Below are 23,488 nucleotides of genomic sequence, written 5' to 3' on the forward strand. Positions count from 1 at the left end.
TTTTTTATTAGTTCAAGATTAGGTCATAACGTTCATGAATCTACTGAATGCTTACCATTCAAAATTGACCTATACCAAGACACCCTGGCATAAATCCTAGTGAAGTACTACATAAGTAAGCACTTTGCTCATGCAGGCAGATGGTGACTGCTGATATATCTTGCAATTTGCTTATCTTGTTGGTTTGGCTTGCATTACTCTAAAAGTACATCCACTCCCTAAAGGTATGGAGCCCTATGTATGCACAACTTGGTTATGAACTTATGACTGCATATGTTTGTTCCTCAGTGTTCCTGCATTTTGGACACTACTGTACCAATGTTAAAAAATAAAGGGAGGCTCCGCACTCTCAAATCTGTGCACAATCGGGTATTTTTTATTGACATCTATTGACATCCTTGGCAATGCCTGAAGAAGGTCAATAGACCGGATGCATGCAATAAAAAATAGCCTCTCCGATTGTGCACAGATTTGAATGTGCAAGCCTCCCTTTATTTTAAACTTTTGTGACTCCAGCACCTCACCTAAGTCTAAGTCTTAGCGGTGGCTTTAAACTTTTTTGGACACTGCCAATGTGAAAGAAATAGTGCCCCTCAGGTGTGATCATATTTCTTTACTTACCTACGTACTTACTTACTTAGCCAACTTACTGCGCATATTTCTTTTCTCAAAAAAAAGAAGAAAAAAACATAAATGAAAAAAGGAATTGAAAAAACACGACCCCTCACGTATTAGAGTTTGAAGTTACAATGGGTTTGTATAGGAAGGGGGCGGGGCACTTACAATTAATATCAAATATCTAAATACTGAATCAAGCAACTTAAAAACCGTTTCGGGTGTTCACAATAGCTTGCGTAGATGATAAAAGACCACAAATATCTTTTAAAGTGAAATATCCCTTTAAATATAGCCATGGTGATGTTCCAATCATGTCTGTTATTATATTATCATATGTCATTTGAATACATATTCAAGTCTAGCCTGGCTAATAAGCCAGACTCAAATCACACGTAATCCGCCGGCAGGCAATTTTTTTTTGCCAACGGCTGATTCAGTCTGGCTTATTAGCCAGGCTAATTCAAGTCAGCACAAATGCCCAAATAAATCCAAAAAGGAAATTAGGCAACACATTCCTGTCCTTTTGTGTCAGTATATTTTCACTTGACATCTGTTTTCTGTTGTTATGCAGATCAAGTCTAGCAAAGCTTTTTTTGCCCCTGTCTGTCAAAGCTAATATTGTTTTGAGGCGATGATGTAGAGTGCAGACATGGATAGCCATACCACCAGATTTCTGAACAATCTCCACCAATCTCAGACTGTTGAACTAGAGCTGAGCACCGCCTGTCCTGATGGTGCCATGTCATTATTCCGACAACCCCCGAACTGGCCCTAACCAGCATTCAACACCATTGTCCCAGCGAAACTTGACACAAAGCTCATCCAAGACACAAAGCTCATCCAAGTGTTAGCCAGACTTTTTAGACTTAGATAGCATTTGAAACTTATAGCATGTCATGTAGACAGCACAATAATTGCATTGTATGTAGTCATAGCACATCATAGAACATATGTATAGCATAGTATAGTATATATGTATAGTTAATATGTATAGCGTCATTATATAGATATGTTCTAGTTACGTTCTTAGCTTACGCATGTTCCTTGATAAATGCTTTTTATATATGTGATGTATTCCCATACTTTTGTTTGTTGCCTAATGTAAATCGCTCTGGATTAAGAGCGTCTGCTAAATGCCTAAATTGTACATCCAAGCATGTGCGACTTCCTGTCAAGCCGACACCAGGTGGTGAGAATGGGCAGCATCACATCTGACCCCTTGTCTGACCCTCAACACTGGAGCACCCCAGGGATGCATGCTGAGCCCTCTCCTCTACTCCCTGAGTCCCTGTACACGTATGACTGCACAGCCACACAACACATGACTCCAACACCATCATAAAGTACACGGACGACACGACAGTGATAGGCCAGAATCGGAAAAGCTGCGGGAGTGTTCCAACGGCTCCGCAACATTTGGTCGTCTAAAGCCATCACACGGCCTCTACATGACAGTGGTCATCCCAACAGCGACCTACGCCTGTGAGACGTGGATGAAGACAGGCAGCATCACCAACAAGTTGGATGTCTTCCACCGACGATGCCTCAGACCCATCTTGAGGATCTCATGGAGAGACCACATCACCAACGAGGAGGTGATGAGAAGGGCAGGGGTAGCACCACTGTCTGTCATCGTCTCTGAAAGGAGAAGGAGAATGGCTGCAGGCACATACTCCGACTGCCAAGAGAGAGACCGGCAATTGTGGCAATGGACTGGATGCCAGAGGGTGGAAAGAGGAAGAGAGGGAGACCGCAAAGAAGACATGGAGACAGACGGCCAAGGAAGACCTAAGCGAGATGGGTGTCAATTGGCACGGAGCAGGAAGGGTCACCAGAGACCGGAACAAATGGAGGGGACTCGTCGCCCAATGTTCCAATCGGGAGGAACTAAGTCTAAGTCTAAGAATAGTCCTTAATATATACGTAATGTAGCATCACAATCTGTTTAAGCACTATACCCTATACGTTGGCTATACATATAGGCAAGCTCACAATGCATCTCAATTTTGTTTTATTTTTCCTGACTCAGATTAATGACAGACCTAAATAGACTGTAGCCTATGCTTTTTCAGTTAAAACATGATATATCAGAGTACCGGTAATAGTATTTTCTTCTTCTAAGAGATAATTTTAGGCCCACCATTCCTATATGTTTTAACTCATTTTAAAGATTGCAAAGCCTTTTGTAGACAAAGTAATTCATACAAAGGATTATGGTTATCTTGGTAGATGGTGACTTTGTTTTGATAGTTTGATATATGTACGAACGAACACCTCTCAGGGCAGCTGAAAGGAAGTGGCACAAGACAAAGCTACCAGATGATCTCTCCCACTTTCACTCACTCCTCTCTGCCTTCTCCCTCTCACTAACCACTGCTAAAACCTCCTTCTACCACACCAAAATCCAATCCTGCACTTCTAACCCAAGGAAACTCTTCTCCACCTTCTCCTCCCTCCTTAAACCCCCTCCCCCCACTCAACCCTCATCCCTCACCGCGGAGGCCTTTGCCACCTACTTCGAAAAGAAGGTTGATGATATCAGTAGCTCCTTTACCCCCCTCCCCCATAAAGAAGCACTCGACTCAACCAATGCTAACCATAACATACCATGCATGTCCTCCTTCTCTCCTCTATCCCCAGACGAGGTCCTGAAACTAGTCACATCCACTAGACCTACCACCTGTCCTCTCGACCCCGCCCCGTCTCCAATCTTCCAGACCATCGCACCTGACCTGCTCCCCTTCATCACCTCCATTATCAACACCTCATTAACCTCAGGCTGTGTCCCATCTGCCTTCAAGTCAGCCAGGGTATCACCACTCCTCAAAAAACCAACTCTTGACCCCTCAGATGTCAAGAACTACAGACCGGTATCACTCCTTTCCTTTCTTTCCAAAACCCTTGAACGTGTTGTCCCTAACCAGCTTTCTCTCCATCTCTCACAGAACAACCTGCTGGATCCCAACCAGTCAGGATTCAAGAAGGCACACTCCACGGAAACTGCACTCCTCGCAGTCACAGAAGCACTACATGCTGCCCAGGCTGCTTCCCACTCTGCAGTCCTGATTCTCCTAGACCTATCGGCGGCATTTGACACAGTGAACCACCAGCTGCTCCTAGACACCCTAGCTGATCTAGGCATCGGCGGGACGGCGCTGAAGTGGTTCTCCTCCTACCTCTCTGACCGGACTTACCAGGTTTCTTGGAAAGGTTTGCTATCATTCCCCCGCACCCTCCAAACTGGGGTCCCACAGGGATCTGTACTTGGTCCCCTCCTCTTCTCACTGTACACTAAATCCCTCGGCACCATCATCTCTGCTCACAATATATCCTATCACTGCTATGCCGATGACACACAACTGTTTCTATCCTTCCCCCCCTCTGCCACCCAGGTAGAAGAACGCATCACTGCATGCCTGGCTGACATCTCACAGTGGATGTCTTCCAACCACCTCAAGCTGAACCCAGACAAGACTGAGCTTCTGTTCTTCCCAGCTAAGTCCTGCCCTATGCGGGAGCTAACTATCTCCGTAGACAACGCCCTGGTAAAGTCTGTCCCGACAGCCAGGAACCTTGGTGTTGTCCTGGACAGTCAGCTCTCGTTCAAAACACACATCACAGCTGTCACTAGATCCTGTAGGTTTACACTCTACAACATACGACGAATTAGACCGTTCCTCACCCAGGAGTCAGCCCAGCTCCTAATCCAGACAACAGTCTTGTCAAAACTTGACTATTGTAACTCCCTCCTTACTGGCCTACCGGCATGTGCACTTAAGCCCCTCCAACTGATCCAAAATGCCGCAGCCCGCTTGGTCTTCAACCAGCCAAAATTCTCACACGTCACCCCCCTTCTCCGCTCCCTCCATTGGCTCCCGGTCGCTGCCCGCACAGAATACAAAACTCTGATGCTGGCATTCAAAGCAACCAAAGGCATGGCCCCCCCATATCTCACAAGTATGATCGTACCCTACAAACCCTCCCGCACACTCAGATCGGCCAACGCAGGGAAGCTGGAGGTACCTTCACTAAAAACGCCGGGACAACGCTCCACACGTCCCAAACTCTTCTCCCTTCTGGCTCCAAAACTATGGAATGCACTTCCCATCACAGTCAGAACTGCAGCCTCACTCCCAATCTTCCGCCGTAGTCTGAAAACCCACCTCTTCAGACTCCACCATGGCCCGTAGCACTTGCCCTAGCCTAGCCCCTTAGATAGCACATTATGTAGACTTAGATAGTATTTTAAACAGACTTATAGCTTGTTACGTAGACAGCTCTAGAATTGCACTTTATGTAGTCATAGCACTTTATAGTACACATGTATAATATATTATATAGTATAGTATGTATAGTTTACATAGATACTCCACTGTTACGTTCTTAGTCTACGCATGATTCATGATAACTACTTTTTATATATGTGATGTATGCCATGCTTTTGTTATTGCTTAATGTAAGTCGCTCTGGATTAAGAGCGTCTGCTAAATGCCTAAATTGTAAATTGTAAATTGTAAATTGTATGTAGTTCTGGTGGATTTTTGTGACCTTCTAAAAGTGTGTGTGTGTGTGTGTGTGTGTGTGTGTGTGTGTGTGTGTGTGTGTGTGTGTGTGTGTGTGTGTGTGTGTGTGTGTGTGTGTGTGTGTGTGTGCGCGTGCGTGTGTGTGTGTGCGTGCGTTGACTCCATATGATGTGTAGGCTACAACAGAACAAAGTAAGAAATATTGCTTACTTAATATTGGCTACTGAAAGTCACTTTACTTTCACTGAGCCAAAGCATGGGAGTTTCAGGAACACCTCTGTGAACATATATACTCCTAAATCCTATAGTGAGACGTCATGTGTGAAAAGCAAGGAGGCTTTTGAATATAAATAGTGCCGTTATTGTATGAAATGCCTCCCAGAGAAAGCAGTATTGCCAGTGGAGGATTTTGAAAGAGTTTAGCTAAAGCTCATCTTGGATCAATATTTTGAAGATATAGGCCTACCTCATTTACACAGAGCCCCTAACCCCAATTTCCTCTCAATTGTGATGGCTCCAGGGTTGAGGTGTGTCAAATATCATGTTATAACAAATTGACTTGAATGTAGCTGTGTATGTTAGATAGATTTTGAAGAAACTTTATTCCAATGTTCTGTCCTTGCGTCTTCTCGAATTTAAATTGCTGAAAGGTAAAGCAATAACTGTTAAAAACAAATCCAGATCCAAGGACTTGAAATAAAGTATTGAGGGTTTCCAGAGACACAAATACATATACAGGTATAAAAACACAGACATGAGAATCACGCATGTGGATGCGCACACTCATTCACTCACTCACTCACTCACTCACTCACTCACTCACTCACTCACTCACTCACTCACTCACTCACTCACTCTCTCTCTCTCTCTCTCTCTCTCTCTCTCTCTCTCTCTCTCTCTCTCTCTCTCTCTCTCTCTCTCTCTCTCTCTCTCTCTCTCTCTCTCTCCTCTCTCCTCTCTCTCTCTCTCTCTCTCTCAGGTATGTGCAGTTTTGTGCACACATGCAGCATAATCCCCGAGCAGTGAGAAGTGCCATAGGGGGGTGGTGTCCAGCCTCTACAAAAAAGATACCTTTATAATGCTTCAAAGTCCATTTAACACCTTCTGATCTCTCTGAGGGTTAAGTGTCCTCAGCATGTATTTTCCTGGAGGGATATCCAGTGAACCTTATTTGGTCTCGAGTTATGATCACCCATTGAAACCTTCCCATGCTCCCCTGGGCCATGGTTTTCTGCCATACCCCAAGTCTTTAGCACATTCCCCATGCTGGGAAAGCCAGAGAATTCCACACAAATTAAGACCATATTCTGTTTTCACTCTCCTGACCATAGTTGTTGAGGCAGAGTGTTGTCTGGGAGTTGACTGTGTGTGGTTTGGTTTCTATGGTTAAGTGACGTGCATGCATTCAAAATATAATTTATGTATTTTTCAGTTATTCATTCTATAAGAGACTTCAGCCTAAAATGTCAAAAGTGTCATTATTGTCTGCTTGTGTCTGAATAGTTGGTTTATACTAGGAATCAGGCCTTCTAGCAAGGCTTTGTGTGTGTGTGCTCATTTTACTGTTATTGCAGCTGCCTGTTGTATTAAACCTGTTGACACTCATGTACTATTGTTTATCTTGTTAGGTTAGTCGTCTTTCTTATAGTTTCAATCCGCACGCTCCTACTACATTACCTAAGAGGAAACGTCAGCAGTATTACATTAGCGGAATTGTATTTTCTTAACTGCTAGAAAGACACAAAAGCACACAAAAAAAACGCAAATTATTCAAGTTACCGGTAATTGAATTCTACTGTAGCTATACCTTCCACACTTGTGAAAGGTATTACACCTGAGCATGATCTAGCTTGCAGAGTGAAACCGGTTATGGGCCCAGTAATGAATGAAGTGTAATCCATTTTTCTTTCTTTCTTTCTTTCTTTCTTTCTTTCTTTCTTTCTTTCTTTCTTTCTTTCTTTCTTTCTTTCTTTCTTTCTTTCTATTTTGTTTAATACCAAGCATGGGGGTTTCAGGAACACGTCTGAGAATTGATATTGTATAACACAAAAAAGTGAGGTATATCTTCACACCCCTGGAGTGTAATCCATTTCACATTGGCTTCCACTTTGTGCTGTTTAATTTGACCTCTCCTACTGTTTTGTGAGAAAACATTCTAGGAGTGCAAAGCCTGGGGTTATGCAAGCAGTTTGCCATCGCCAGGTGAGTGGCGCTGCAGTGTTCAGGGTGGGAGGGCGCTGCTGCAGGAGCAGTGGTGGAAAATGTACTCAAATGTTTAAAGTAAAAAGTAAAAGTATCAATACTGCAATGTAGAAATACTAATAATAATATATTGTTACAAGTAAAAGTCTGGAATTCAAAATGTACTTGAGTAAAAGTACAAACGTATTGGCATCAAAATTTACTCAAAGCACCAAAATAAAAAGTACTAAAATAGCAGATCTACAAGCTCACGCGACGCATCGTGAGCTTACATCTGCTATCAAATGGCCAAAATGTATATTAGGTATACTATAAATCAGTGGTTCCCAAACTTTTTCATGTCATGGACCCCCAAATTGACACTAATTAGCCCGTGGACCACCATTTGAAAAGATATTCCAGGGACCCCAATAAGAGATTTTTTTTACGGCTCTAGCAGTGATTCTCAACTCCTTTATTTCAAGGACCCCCAGTTTGACAATTTTACTCTGAGAGCGTACATTTGTACACTCTTTGAGTTACAGACCCATAAGTGTTCATTTGGTTCCAAACTATCATTTAGCTGGGTCTCCCCTGGAACCCCCTCAAGTACCCCTGGGGGTCCCCGGACCCCACTTTGGGAACCACTATAAATGGTTACTCACGCACGCACGCACGCACGCACGCACGCACGCACGCAAACACACCAAAATGTGGGATCTTCCTTGGCTGCCAGTACAAAATATTTGATGCTGACTGGTCCAGCGGTGTGCGAGATTAGCTCCTCAGACTCACATACAGAGAGGGGTGAAAACATAATCTCCCTCCCTGGCTTCGGCCTTCGGCCCAGCAGAGACAAAAAGCCACCCGATTTTCCTGGTTCTTATCTGAGGTCAGTACTGGAGTGTGTCTTTATTGTCAGGATAAAGCAACGTTCCCCTCTTGAACTTGACCGGGGTATAACCCTGAATTTTCACTATGGTATGCGCTGCATTGAGCAGCGCAGAAGACGCGGCAGGGCGCAGCTACAGTGTGTCAATCAAAGAGGGCTTGTCAGAGAAAGAAATACTGGATTAAAGATGACAATCTTGCATACTGAATAAATATAATATGCAGTAGAATCTGGATGCATTAAGTTGCTGTTCTGAAGGAGATGCAGTACATTCATCTTGAAAAGAAACTGATTCCAAGAGGTAGTCTATTTCTGTTCATTTGGCCAGTTGTGTTTATAATAATAATAATAAGCCTAATAATAAGCCTAGTAATAATAATAATAATAATAATAATAGGCCTAATAATAATAATAATCATCATCTATAAATGCACAATGTCTCTGTCTGTCTGTCTGTCTGTACGTGCACGGAACTCGAGAACCGTTCGGCCCGCCGACCCCCGCAGGGGGTGCAGTGCCCGGTATCGAGTCGGTCGGACCCACAGTTGTCCAGAACCGCCCCCAAAAAGGCCTCTCTCTGCCTGGGCTCTGGACAGGGCCCCTGCCCATGGTCCATACAGTATATGGAGCTGGCCTGTTCTGACATCACACCACTCCATATTTGGGCATGCCTGACACAGAACTCCATAAGCCGGCCTGTTCTGACATCACAACACTCCAATTTGGGCATGTCTGACACAGGCTTAAGTTTATTTATTTAGCACATAGTTATAAAAAATTACACCTGTGTGAAGTGAGGGGCGCTAATATATTAAAGTCTAACTCATGTTGCTATGGTTAGGTGATGTAATAATGATGTAAAACAAACGGTATAAAAACAAACATTAAATTCTCTTTATTGTTAATGGGATTTAATGTTTGTGTTAGGGACAAAACAAACAGTTTCTCTTCATTGTCAATGGCGTTTTTAAAACAAACATCGAACAAAACACAAACATTAAACCTGTATATAGGAGCGCCCCTCAAAAATAGACAATACATATCAAAGAACAAAAATACTGTGCAGGGAAAGGAAGAAGCCAGCTGGCTTATCCTTTCCTGTATGGAAGAGGTCATTGATTAAACAGATTCAAAGTTCAGTAGAACGATACAAAAGACTACAATTTGTCAAAGGGAGCAGCTGTGCAATAAAGAAATAGAAGGCCTGGGCCATGGCTCAGTGGTCCAGGCACCTTGGCTGGTAATCCAGTCTGTTAGTGTTACCGCGGGTTCGACTCCCGATCCCGACAGCCTTTACTGCATGTCTTCCCCCTATCTCTCTCCCCATTTCCTGTCAGCCTACTGTCTGTCCCTCCATAAAATATATAAAATAAAGGCGAAAGCCACAAAAAAAAACATTTAAAAAAAATAAAGAAATAGACAGAGACTGCACAAAAAGGGGAATAAACAATAAAACAAAAACACAAAAGAAAATATAACACATCAAACTTAATCATGTAAACTACAGTGAGGAAGAAATAAGATATTTCTTTAGATGTTTCTTGAATTTTGGCAATATTTTGCTCAGAGACATTTCGACTGAGCTGGGCAGGGGGCAAACCGGGAGGTCCGATTCCCAGACGGGCTCTCTAGCCATTCAGTTATTTCCGCCCTATAAACATTTATTTTAGCAGATGAGGGTTTTCGACCCATCGATTTCTGGTTTATGAGCTCAGTACTCTTCCACTGCGCCAATCTGCTCGATAAATCATGTTATCGTGTTGCATAAAAACACATGGGCGGTTAACCAACAGCATAAACATACTAGTGAAATAGTCTATTGGAGACTCTTAAAGCTTGACTGCCAAACCAAAAGAGTTTTTGGCAGCTAAATGAGCTTAGGCTCCTGACATGTTTTCTCTATAATCTTTTTTACAGTTTTTAATCCAGTGTGCTACTTGATTCGTCGTGCTACTTATGACAAGCAGCCAAACGCTGTGGATGTTTTTGTTTACTCTGTAGCCTACCTTTGCCTATACTCTCTTTGCTGTGCTTGAATCAGCCTAAGCAAGTGACAAAGCTGCTTTGGATCAACAAGGCCCCGGGTGATCTCTTCAGTGTTGAAAATCCATCCATTACAATTTAAACAGCGGGAACAAACAAAAGAAAGCATCATTTATGATGAGGATTAAGTCTCTGAGTAGACCATGAGAAGATAATGGAACAGCATAAGTTATTCTTTTGGAAATGCTTAACAGATTAACAGACAAACTTCATGTCCTTCACCAAAATGATCCTATAGCCCTAAACCTGTAGTTAAAAACATGAGAACTTATTACATAGGAAGTTACAGAATATGCTGAATTACCTACAACAGGTTACAGGCCACGAAAGCCTCAGCAGATTGTGAAAATCATACGTGTGTGTGTGTGCGCGCGCGCGTGATGTGTGTGCGTGCGTTTGTGTGTGTTTTATGACTAAGTAGTGTATTAGAGATTATTGCTGTAATATGATGCTGAGAATGTCACTTTTCAAGCCCCTGTGTGGGTTTTAGGCAATTATCCTTCACATTCACTTGCAAATTATATATTGTATATTTTATTTTATTTTAGATGCCTAAATGAAGAAAATAAATGAAATAAAAAGCTGTTGCCTGGACACAAATTGAATACATCTGCAAAAATAATTATCAGGTGGGCTGAGAGAAGAGGCTTAGAGTAGAGAAAATAAACTAATATCTCTCAAAATAAATCCTCACTACACATGCACATGTGGTGGAATTTGTAATCGCTGAACAGCAAACTGAATACCAGGAAGGCTTACAGTCTTACACCATTCTCTCTCCCTCTCTCCCTCCCTCCCTCTCTTTGTCTCTTTTACACGGTTGTGTAATAGCACAACCGTGCAACACACTCTCTCTCTCTGTTCTTAGCTCAGCAGTGCTACTTTTGCACCTGTTGGTACCCTAAACATACATACATACATACATACATACATACATACATACATACATACATACATACATACATACATACATACATACATACATACATACATACATACATACATACATAGGGACGGACACTGCTAAACAATATAATACAATATAGTTATAGTGTTCAGTGTGAATATACGTATTAGATTATTGGACTTTTGTGCAATAATAGGAGAATGCACCCATGTATTAACTGTGTTTCACTGTTCACTTCATCCATCATCACGAGGGGTCCTATAATATTAGAACTTTTTCAACTGAACTCCCTGGATTTGCACCACAGTTTATTTTCAATAGGCATCACTTGATATCTGTAAAAATGTATGATTTTGTGTAACCTAATGCATTGATTCTCAATTCTTAATTACTAGATTTTCAGGCCTTGTAAATGAGTCCGTTTGATGAGGGCTAGGTGAACAGAAATGACACTCCAGAGATTTAGACTTACACTGGTTTGACTTGTTAACAAAGAATGAGACACTTGAGAACTGAGCGGTGCAACTATACTTTTATTGTTATAGTTACTGTGTGTTATAGTTACATATAGTTACTGTGTGTTATACTGTGTTATAGTGTGTGTAGTGCCTTGGAGCCAAGCACAGTTGCTGACTTAAGCAGATGCAGGCCCAGGGGTCCTACTCTCACAGACAGGGGTCAATGGTCCTACTCAGACACACACACACACACACACACACACACACACACACACACACACACACACACACACACACACACACACACACACACACACACACACACACACACACACACACACACACACACACACACACACACACACACACACACACACACACCTATTCATTGGAGCCGGTGTGCACCGCTAAAAAAGACAGGGTCAAATAATACATTTCTTCTCATAACCAGACAGTTGCCTTGTGGTTAGACAGAGTGTCCACCCAGAAACTAGGGGGTCGGGGTTCGATCCCCGGCCGGGTCATACCAAAGAATACCAAAGACTGCGTGCATGTGTTTGGTCCGACAAACTAACAGTCAACAGGCATTAAATAGTCCGACACATGCACTACCCAAAACCTAAACCTAACCTCACAGGATGCCATGGGTTAGCTTTAACCTGCCATGGTTAGTTTTAACCTGCCACATATGTCGGGAGCCACGGGTGAGTTGTAACCTGCCACAGGTTAGTTGTAACCGGCCACACATGTCGGGAGCGACTGTGTTATCGGACTAATGCCTGTCGGACTATGTCTAACAAACGTATGCACCCCTCCAATGCCTCCCTGCTTGGCACTAAGCATCAGCTCTACGCTCCAAGAGATAGGTCAAATGCGGAGAGCAAATTTCACGGTGGTAACGTGTGTGACAAATAGTAGGACATTGACATTGATAAGCCTGTCCAGACTGCTGATGATGTTAATGTCCTTAGAGAGGGAAAATAAAGCCCTTTATCCAGTGGCTTTGCTTGAAGATATATGGCTATGCCATAATTGCTATTTAATACAGGACATTGCCACAAAATGTTAATTTATCTCTAATTCATTTAGATTCTGATAGCATTGTAGGATATTAAATTATTATAGTGGAAAATAATGGAGCAAAACGTGCAAAAATGCAATTCTGAGGACCCCTCAAGGTCACCAGAGGTCAGTCTGAAAGTGGTTCCACGTCTGAAATCAAACCTTGGGGTGTGTAGATGATATGCTGAAAGTTTCATGCTTTAGTCATAAAATGCACAATACCTTCCATATATGAGCTTAACCGCCGCACTAATTACATCAAGAATATATCAAGCTATTAATCAAACCTTGTAATCTGTTATTGCAATGTAGTAATATAAAATAACCAGTAAGACGAGGACGAGAAGCGACCTCGCCTTAATGGGCGAGGTCATGCGTGCACGCATCCGCCTGGGTGACGGCAGACTGCTGGGCGAGCGCTGGCGCTTTGGCATGGGGGTTAGATCAACATATGGAATAAATTCTGTACTGGCCATATATGGAGCGTGTCTTGAGTGTACAGGGTTTGATAAATGGTGCATTTATATAGCGCCTTTATCCAAGGCCTTTGTCTTTGTCTTTTTTTCTACATTTAATCCCATGTTTTGCAACCCATTTTTTCACCCAGTGTCAATTATCTAATGTGATCCTGGGCTCTACACACCCTCCGCCAACCTAGTCCCCATATATGGGGGACATGGGGAGATCAACAGACTTGAACTCATGCCTCCTCCTATGCATGAGGAGTCCAAGCTGCTTCTTTTCACCTGACAGGGAGAGTTTCCCTGGTTGGACGTAGCGCGTGGAAAGGAACACGTTATTCCAACCAGTTCCTTTCCCCTCCATCAGGCGCCCCGGCTGGCCAGGGGGAGGCAGTTTAGAGACCAGGATTACTGCATGTTTTTTGTGAGGGTACCTACCCTAGGGGACACGGGGAGAACATGCAAACTCCACACAGAAAGGCCCTTTCGCCAACCCCGCCTCGGGTATGGGCACCAGCCGGTTACGCCACCGCCTGGGCCAGTGTCTTGACTCTTGAGTGTACAGGGTTTGATGAGGTCTGGCCATATATGGAGCGTGTCTTGAGTATACAGGGTTTGATGAGGTCAGATCAACATATGGAATGTCAGAACAGGTCAGCTCCATATATGGAGATCTAAGGGTGACAGCGGGGGCAGTGTCTTGAGTGTACAGCAAGCCCCCAGTAAGGCTATCCAACGTTGAAGCTGCCACTACCTACTGGCGAAAAGAGGAACTGCAGCACTTTCATGGAGGTGGACGAACGTTCATGACGTAATTTGCGTCAGCACATGACGTTTGAGGTCCGGGCTTTGAGGTCCGGGCTTAACTTTCGCTCACTCGAGCCATTGAGTTATAATTATACTTCCGGCAGTCTTCCGGGTGCTTCAAAACGCCACTGAGCAACTTCCATCGAAATGAATAGTGGGTGTTACATAAATGGTGAGAAAGGCCATTTTGTTATGTATTTAATGATACATATTTACCAATATGAATATGAAAAGCCCAATACCATAATGTCAGAGGAGGCAGCGTCTTAAAGCTGCTTTTAGAAACTAAGGGGTTAAAGTGGGTATACTGAGACCCTTTCGGCGTGTAGAGCCATAAACTATTAAGATAACCTTTGAATCTAATAAATCGTCTTGACTCCGGAGGAGTCCCGTTGAGGAGAATTTGAAGAATGTAATCGAGTATAAATACTCAAGTCAGAATTGAGGACTGTAAAACCTTTTAAACCAAGTTAATATTAACTTTATCTTTAATGTTATAATGTTAAACTGTAATACTATATTAATACCTTTTAAGGATAAATACTTTAGAGGAAAACTACAATACTAAAATGAGAGAATTAGGCAGAGTAAAAGTATCAGAGTATACCAGAATACCTTAGAATGAGTTTGACACAGACACGAAGGAAGAAGTCCACACCAGAGCTATAAGGATTTTCCACTTGATATTGAAGTAATCAATTTGAGTTCAGAGGGTAGACAGCGAATAACATGCTGTTCACCAGAGACACACTGTGTGTTGTGGCAAACAGGAGAAAACAATTCTTTATCTACCCGCCAGCTGGGGAAGAGTGAGATGTAAACTCAGTGGCACACAGGGCATGAAGATACAAAGTTATTGGGAACATGTAACCAAATCCCACAAAATAACAGATCTACAACAATTCAAAATTATCCATCAGTGGGGGGGGGGGCGGGGCTGACGCTCCGGTTCGGTCTCTATCCTTTTATTACTCTATGGTGTACAGCCTAGGGTTTGATGAGGGCCCAGCCTGGGCCTAAATTTTCGGGCTTGTTGAGAACTCTAGTTTTCGCCGGCTGTCGGGCACGGCTGCACTAATAACTTCGGGGCGGGCCCGTCTAGAGTTTGAATAATGAATAATAATGGATTGCATTTTTATAACGATTTTCTATGCACTACACGTGCCTACTCAATTAAAGCGCTTTACAATGGTCCATTCATTCATACATTGGGAGGTGAAGCGGCGAACAGTCAACGCCAGCGTCCTCACTTCCCACATTCACACACCAATGGTGGCAACCACTGGAGGCAATGTGGGGTTCAGTGTCTTTCCCAAGGACACTTCGACATGTAGACAGGAGGAGCCAGGATTCGAACCGCCAACCCACAGGTCATTGGATGACCTGCTCTACCTCCTGAGCCACAGCCGCCCCTACAATGGACAGGACAGGTATCAGTCAAAAGGGAGACATCGAAGAGGAAGGACGGGTGGGGGACGGATCAACATACTGTATGGAATGTCAGAACAGGTCAGCTCCATATATGGAGATCTAGGTGATGATCCATGGCTATCCAGGGTTTGATGAGGTCAGTGTCGTGATCAGGCGTGATGAACTGACGGCCATATATGGTGGTGTGACGTGTCACGAGGCGTGACGTGTCACGAAGCGTGATAGACTGATGGCCATATATGGTGGTGTGACGTGTCACGAGGCGTAACGTCACGAGGCGTGACGTCACGAGGCGTGATGGAATGACAACCATATATGGAGGCGTGACCTGACTGACTGACAGATTTTGCAAGTTTTCTTACTTTATATATTATAAGTCCATCTAAAACAAAGGTACATTGATTGATTGGTTGAAGTATTTATTAATTAACAGTTTGCAGAATTGGTACATTTCACATGAAAGCACAACTCAATACAAAGACTGTCTGTTACGGTGGACGACACACAGTAACAACAGGGTCCACTTAGAACATCCACCATGTGTGCTTTCCCCAGGCCAGGAGGTAGCCTAAATAAAACGCTCAGCTGACACTGACGAGCCAAGTTAAACAGCAAACCTAAGATTTTGATCTATAGGTTAACTCGTGCCCGTACAAATTATTTATGTCAGTGTGTTATTTATGTCAGTGTGTTTTATTAACGGTGGGTGGCTGAGAAGGAATGATGTAAACATAATGAGTGTGGTCTGGTCAGACCATTTATTATTTTGCTTTGCACAGGAATCTGAGCTAAGTGTTTTCACATCATTAAGAACCTCTCACTGTAAAGGCAGTGATAATTCCCTAATGTTTAAATGGTTTGTTGATGTATAAAGATAAGGTGATTGGGTTATTCTGTATAGGCATGGGCTTGAGGACCATGGTCAAGATTAACTGTATATATCTATATAAACTATATAAATCAAAGAGTTACCTGTTGAGGCAAGCATTGAGAGCATTGCGGTTGTGTAGTATAGGATATTGCAGCTTTTTGGAAGAAAGAACAGCAGCACTGTGTTTGGAATTAGGCAGGTGGTAACGGATCACCCGTGACATGGAGGGTCATCCAACCATGACCCCATTGAAGGGCATTAGTTTAGTCAGTGGGCTATAATTAAAACTTAAAAGAGTCAAAGAGGTCAGTCAGATGAAATCAAACATAGTATTTTCACTCTTCAGGCCTCACAATGCTTCTCAGTGAGATGAGTTTTTGTTGCCACCAAGTGGTGATTCATTTGTATTACACTGAATGAAAACGTAAACTTATTCGTAATTCGTATCCTTATTGCCGTTATTGGTAAGCTATTTTCCATTGTACATTGATAATGACACCCCCGAATAAAAGTAATCTAATTAAATTGAGTTCATAGGCCTATTTTAAACTGGTTCCGTTCAACGTCACATAACATCACGTTACATCCCATGAACTAGGAAGGGGTTAGTTATTGTGGTCTTTCTCTAAAGTTTTGTACAAAGTACTAAAACTGCAGTACGATAATTATGTGGCCTAGTCTACTGCAGCCCTCCCAGAGTGGCTCTGACTGTTAACCACTTGCTTTTTAACATCACGGCTACTACGGAAAGTGACATAGGACATTCTTTTTGCCAGTCGATATTTCGGTTACCCTTGACAACAACAATGTTATCTTCTGCTCAACTTTCAAAGCATGCTAACCTGCCTCTCATCTTCTTTAACAACCTCTTAAACGGCTAAACGTCTTAAACGTAACGATCGACCTTAAACGCGTTAAACTTGAATTTGGTTGGTGTTCTACTGTTCTTGAAGTTACCACATTATGTCAAAAAATAAGGTAAGTCAATACTGCACTTGGTGCAACCTTTGAAAGGTTCGTTTGAAAGGACCGACGTCGAAATTTAATATAGCCTAGCCTACCTTAAATTTCGCTGTCGGTTTTTCCCTCACAGTACTGTATATGTTTCTTTTCCCTTTTTACCTCCATTATGATTAATTCCTGTTCTGTTCTTTGTCTATATAGAAGTGTCTATTTGTACGTCTCTAAATGTTTTGATGAATTGAACATGGTGGACCCTCTTGTAAACAAGTGTAATGCTTAATTGGGTCGTCCACTCACAGTTAACAGCCTTTGTATTTCGTTTGTGCTTGAAATGTACTGTAATTCTGCAAACTGTTAATACATATTTCAATCAATCAATCAAAGGCCTAGCTCTCTTCTCTAATTACTACATAAAAACTAGTTTAAAAATAAGGTCGCCTGCGGCCTAATAAAGCCAGCTATAGAGGATGATATCATCTGTCTATTATTTTATCAATAGTTTTCTTCGCCTTGCAGACTGGATACAAAGGTCCATATGGGAACCAGAAGAGAGGGGAGCGGTGAGTCTGAATTTCTCATATAAAACAGTGTCTCCAAATAAACCACACTTTTATGGCTTAAATTTCCTGTATTCATTAATAATACAAAAATGATGACGTTTGGATCCCGGGGGAGACAATACCCCTGTTAAACCCCCAGGTAAAATAATTAATTTGGACATCTGTATGTAAGATAAAGCTCAGGAGAAAACAGAAGGTGTCTTCCTGATTTCTCTATAGGGAAGGGAGAAGCTGTGTGCGCTATAGATGTGGTGTGCTACCTACTATCCAGGATGTTCTACGGCAAAGACCAGGCTGGATTGAGGTCAAGGAGTAAGTAAGATAGTAAACTATATAGTGCATCTTGTTATAACTTCCTTTCCACTAATTGATTTTTCATTATTCATGGTATCTATCTATCTATCTATCTATCTATCTATCTATCTATCTATCTATCTATCTATCTATCTATCTATCTATCTATCTATCTATCTATCTATCAATCACAGTGAAGGAGAGTGGGACTTTAACTGGTGTGATGTTGGCTGGCTGAGGGAGAACTTTGATCACTCTTATATGGAGGAACATGTGAGGATATGCCACTTTCGCAACCACTATGAGGTGGGTCAATGCCATGGCATTCTATAGTTCAGTATTATTTTGAAACGGTTACATGTTATTTTGTAACAGACTACACGACTAGTCTAAAAAATAAGGAAGCACAGAGTAAAATGCCACATTTCCATCTATAAGGCCAAACCTCAATGAACAAAAACTTTGTGAGAACCTATAATGAACAGCTTATCACGGGTGAATAAAGAAGTGGTTAATACTCAGCTGACATCAGGCCTTATCACTTTGTCTTGGAACAAACAATACAATACCTACAATCATGTTCAAAACAATGAAAATAACAAATTATATTTGTATGGGTATGACCATGACGGGCCGCAGATACATTATAAACAGGGGCATGGGCTGCGGGTTGAGTGGCACTGCTATAGGTCTACTCTACACTGTAGAGAAAATAAAAGCATTTCAGGTGTAGGCCTATATGTTTAAAAAATCACACCCGTGTGAACTGAGTGGTGTAAGGGCTTATATAGCCTGATCAGCTGTTGTCTGACGTAATGTCTGACGTTATGAAATCACACCCGGGTGAACTGGGTGACCGTAGCAAACATGCTCATTCTTTACGAACAGACAGACAGACAGACACGTAAACTAACAAAGCCAGTCGTAGGAGTGGTTTACACCACTCAAAAATATACAACAATCTGGTGGAGATATCACTGTATACTGTATTAATGTCATCACTGAAATGGCGTGATCATAAGTACAATTAGTCATGTGTAGATAAGATAATGTCTTATTTTTCCTTTTTTGCAGCTCACACGAAAGAATCTCATGGTGAAAAACCTGAAAAGGCATCGTAAAACCCTTGAAAGAGAAGCTGGCCGCCTGGAAGCGGCCAAATGTGACTTTTTCCCCCGCACCTTTGAACTTCCCAGCGAGTATCACCTCTTTGTAGAGGAGTTCAAACGAAGCCCTGGCAGCACGTGGATCATGAAACCGGTAGGGCAGTGGGGGGATACAGCCATACACAAATACCGCAGCTCGGTATTTGTACAGTGACTTGAGATGCCATGTTGTGATTTGGAGATATATTATAAATAAAGTTGAATTGATAAAACGTAATTGAATTTAGTCATGGCATTTCACTTAACGGTTTTAATGTATGTTTCTTCAGGTGGCAAGATCTCAAGGGAAGGGTATTTTCCTATTCAGAAAACTGAAAGATATCATGGACTGGAAAAAGGTAACATTTACATTCAATTTACCAAAATTAAAGTTAAATCCCTAGATCAACAGTACATAGCTACTACTGACAGAAATGGGTGGAAGGGTCTGATAAATGAATTCTTTGAGCTCACATTTGATACTCACTCATGCAAATACAAGCAGCAAAATGTTGGTGACATTCCCTGCAGACTGTTTTAACAATACTGTATATAACAATAAGATATAATACTAGGCATAGAAATAAGAGAGAAAGAAATCCAAAATGCATTTTAATCCCACTCTATTTCCTAGTCCTCTTCCCTTTTACTCCTTCATTCTCTCATTTTCTTCTCTCACTCTCTCTGTCTCTTACGCATGCACACACACACACACACACACACACACACACACACACACACACACACACACACACACACACACACACACACACACACACACACACTCTGTCTACACAGGATGGCACCCGCTCCGAGGAGCAGAAGGATGAGGCCCAAGTGGAAAGCTATGTGGCACAACGCTATATAGAAAACCCCTACCTTATTAATGGTACAGCAATTAAAAGTCAACTTTAAATGGTATAGCAGACTTTATAACAGAAGTACAAGTGCTTTACTAACAATAACGTTTATAATGTTCATAAATAAAAGCAATGATGAAAATGATAGAGGTAATAGCCTAATTTCAAACATTATTACAAAATAAAACAAAGACAATGTAGCAACAAATACATTGTTGTGTGCCACAATGTGTCTCCACAGATTTCTTTTTAAGTAGGCTGTCACCAATGCAGTGGTTTTAAAATGTGTTTATTTTTGTATCTACCCACAGGCAGAAAATTCGATTTGAGAGTCTACGTCCTTGTAACATCAGTAAGGGTGGAACTTTGTAATTTGTGCTGACTCATACACGCACCACCCTATGGCAAATCATAACCTTTATGTGTGTCTGTGTCTTCCCTGCTTTCAGTATATTCCTTTGAAGGCCTGGTTATATCGGGATGGCTTCGCCCGCTTCTCCAGTACACGATTTTCCCTCAGCAGTATTGATGACCAGTGTATCCTACTTCTTTGTCTACCTCTAGCCTTTATAAGGCACCATTCATTTTGAACAGATTATTTATACTTAGTTTACAATGTGCATTATTGAAATGTTCTAGTCTTTCAACCAGCAGTTCCCATAGCAACTCGGGAGCTCTCTTATGAAACACTTAAGCGAGTCAGTTTACAATAGTCCACATTTTCTCAGAAGCTCATGCCATTGCCAGATATACTTAGCCTGGCTAATAAGCCAGACCGAATCAGTCGTTGGCAAAAAAAGAATTGCCTGCCGGCGGATTACGGTCTGGAGAGGCTCAATTGTACACCCATTTCCTACACCAGAGAACTGGTGTGGCCAATCGGGACACGGTATGCAATATGGGCGGGCTTTGGTACAGTGACGTTCAATGCTTGAGACCTTTGACTGACAGTAGCACTGACCAATTGCGTCAAAGAGAAAATGTTTGAACCCGCCCCCCGGGAAACAAGATCCATACACAGCATCTCCAGACTCAAATACCACACGACAGTGTGATTTGAGTCTGGCTTATTAGCCAGGCTAAGATATACTACCCTAAATATGGTTCCAAGTTATCCTTAATGCCTCTATTCAGATGTGCACCTGACCAATGTAGCAGTTCAAAAAACTGCACCCGACTATGATCCTGAAAAGGTGTAACATTCAAGAATCCAACTTATAACATCACAGTTGCTGTTATGCTTTTGACAGCTTCTCTAACTACAGTTCTTCTCTCTGTAGGGATGTAAGTGGCAGATGCGCCAGCTTCGTAGGTACCTAACTGCCAAACACGGCACAGAGACAGTTGAGGGTCTGTTCAAAGACATAGACAATATTTTTGTCTGCAGCCTGCAGAGTGTTCAGAAGGTCATTATAAATGACAAGCATTGCTTTGAGCTCTATGGCTATGATATCCTACTGGACCAGGACCTAAAACCGTAAGCACGCACGCACGCGCGCGCACACACACACACACGCACGCACGCACGCACGCACGCACGCACGCACGCGCGCATGCACGCCATGCACAAGATATGCATACAACCTCTATTCCAAACACTTTACCTTTCCTATATCAGACAAAGCCGTAAACATGCACATTTTGCACTTATAATTTACCAATCCACACCCTGTCAATTATGTGATACATCTCAATCGTTTATTGGAAACCCTTGCAAGTATGTAATGGTCATGTCATAAATAACAACAAACATGTTTTCAATGTCCACTTGCAAGTATCAACTCCCCTGCCACCATAATCTTTACTCAATTGACTGCTCTCATCATATCAGTGGTTCAATGCCGGGTAAAAACGTTAAGTAAATGTTGAATGAATGTCATTAATCTTATCTGCTGTCATATTATTATTCTCTGTAGGTGGTTAATTGAAGTGAACGCCTCTCCGTCGCTCTCAGCCAGCAGTCAGGAGGACTATGAGATGAAGTTTAATTTGCTGGAAGACACACTACACATAGTGGATATGGAGGGGAGGTACTGTAATGACAAAGGATGTCCTGTTTCAGTAGAGCCATTGCGTCTTTGCCTGTATTCAGGTCAGGTCATGCAAACTGAATGTGTGAACTCTCAGGGTGATAAGCCAAAGGCTTTCCATCTAATCCCTGTGAGACATTACACTTAATTTATTAACAATTGCCAATCTACAGTAAACAATGTGCGACATGTTGCTAGAGTATTGTTGTTGTAATCGCAATGTCACCTTCTGGCGACTAAACTCTGCTGCATCTTCTTTACCCCCGTATTCCCTCTAGTACTGTAGCCTACTATCTAAAAATAAATGCCTGGCTTGGCCATACTCATTTCACACATCCACCGAGGGCAATTTATTTTTGCACCGGCAGATTTGTGTCTGGCCACTGCGAGGCTATAAAAATAAAGCAAGCCTTTAAAATAATCTTTAAAAAAAGTGACCAAACCTTTTGCAACTGGGACACGGTATATCTGATATGAAGAACACAGAGAGAAATTTCTCATGGACATGACAGAGTTGTAGTTATAAATTACACACTACAACCTCCATCCCCTATCTGTCACAGAGGTCAGTTGGTGAGTAGTCTTGCGTTGCCTAGTCTCTCAAGACAGACAGGGGCCGCTGTTTTCCCGAATATTTGACGATGGGATTCTCAGATTGCGCGTTGCCAGACTGTTGCCTCTCGCAATTTTCAAATAGTTGGTGAGAGCAATGCAACAGGAAGCTTAGTTGATAGAATCCAAGAGAGAACGAGGATTGGATGGATCCGATGGATTGAAGCCATGCCTGCCTCTGTCCTTCCTAATTACCTATGGTTCTTTGTCTTAATAGGCTGACTGGCAGAGAGAAGAGGGTGGGAGGGTTTGACCTGATGTGGAACGATGGGCCGGTTTACAGAGAGGACATCAACATGGAAGCACTGGGCTGTTCCAGTTTGACTGTCAACACTCACTTGGGTAACCCGACTGCTGAGAAAACCATAGCTGTAAAAGATGTGAATTACCATCTTGGAAATGTGCAGTGTGTTGCATTTACACCTCTATCCCAATGCACTACAGTATGTAATAACTTAAGGAACAGTATTAAACTGATATGGTGTTTTGTTTCCACAATTTGCTGACCATTTAATGGTGATACTACTATACATCTCAGTGGTTGTTCTGTCTTCCAGGATGTGTGAATGACAGGAAGAAGCAGCTCCGACAGTTTCTGAAACCGTTTCCTGTCCAGAAGAAGACATGATTCTTATAGTTGCAATCAAATGATGCAATTGTTGATTACAATTTATTGTAGCATCTTAATGAACTGTGATCTTTTATGTAAAATGTTATACCATAATTCAACAGCATTTTCACCTGAGCTATTTTTTTATGATAAACTGTTC

At 42.2% G+C, this 23,488-nt stretch overlaps 1 protein-coding gene across 1 annotated transcript; it reads left to right on the plus strand.

The window, feature by feature from the left end:
• Positions 1–17,018: 17,018 nt before the first annotated feature.
• On the plus strand, positions 17,019–23,411 carry ttll9 (tubulin tyrosine ligase-like family, member 9). Its single transcript, XM_079496055.1, has 14 exons — positions 17,019–17,232; positions 17,734–17,777; positions 17,997–18,089; positions 18,266–18,377; positions 19,146–19,331; positions 19,507–19,575; positions 20,015–20,105; positions 20,388–20,428; positions 20,526–20,613; positions 21,211–21,269; positions 21,357–21,553; positions 21,993–22,106; positions 22,936–23,060; positions 23,276–23,411. The coding sequence occupies exons 1-14, from the start codon at positions 17,218–17,220 to the stop codon at positions 23,344–23,346; spliced, it is 1,305 nt and encodes a 434-aa protein (XP_079352181.1). The 5' UTR covers positions 17,019–17,217; the 3' UTR covers positions 23,347–23,411.
• Positions 23,412–23,488: the final 77 nt, after the last annotated feature.

Source organism: Electrona antarctica (genome assembly GCF_951216825.1).
Source record: "Electrona antarctica genome assembly, chromosome: 2".
NCBI classification, from domain to species: Eukaryota; Metazoa; Chordata; class Actinopteri; order Myctophiformes; family Myctophidae; genus Electrona; species Electrona antarctica.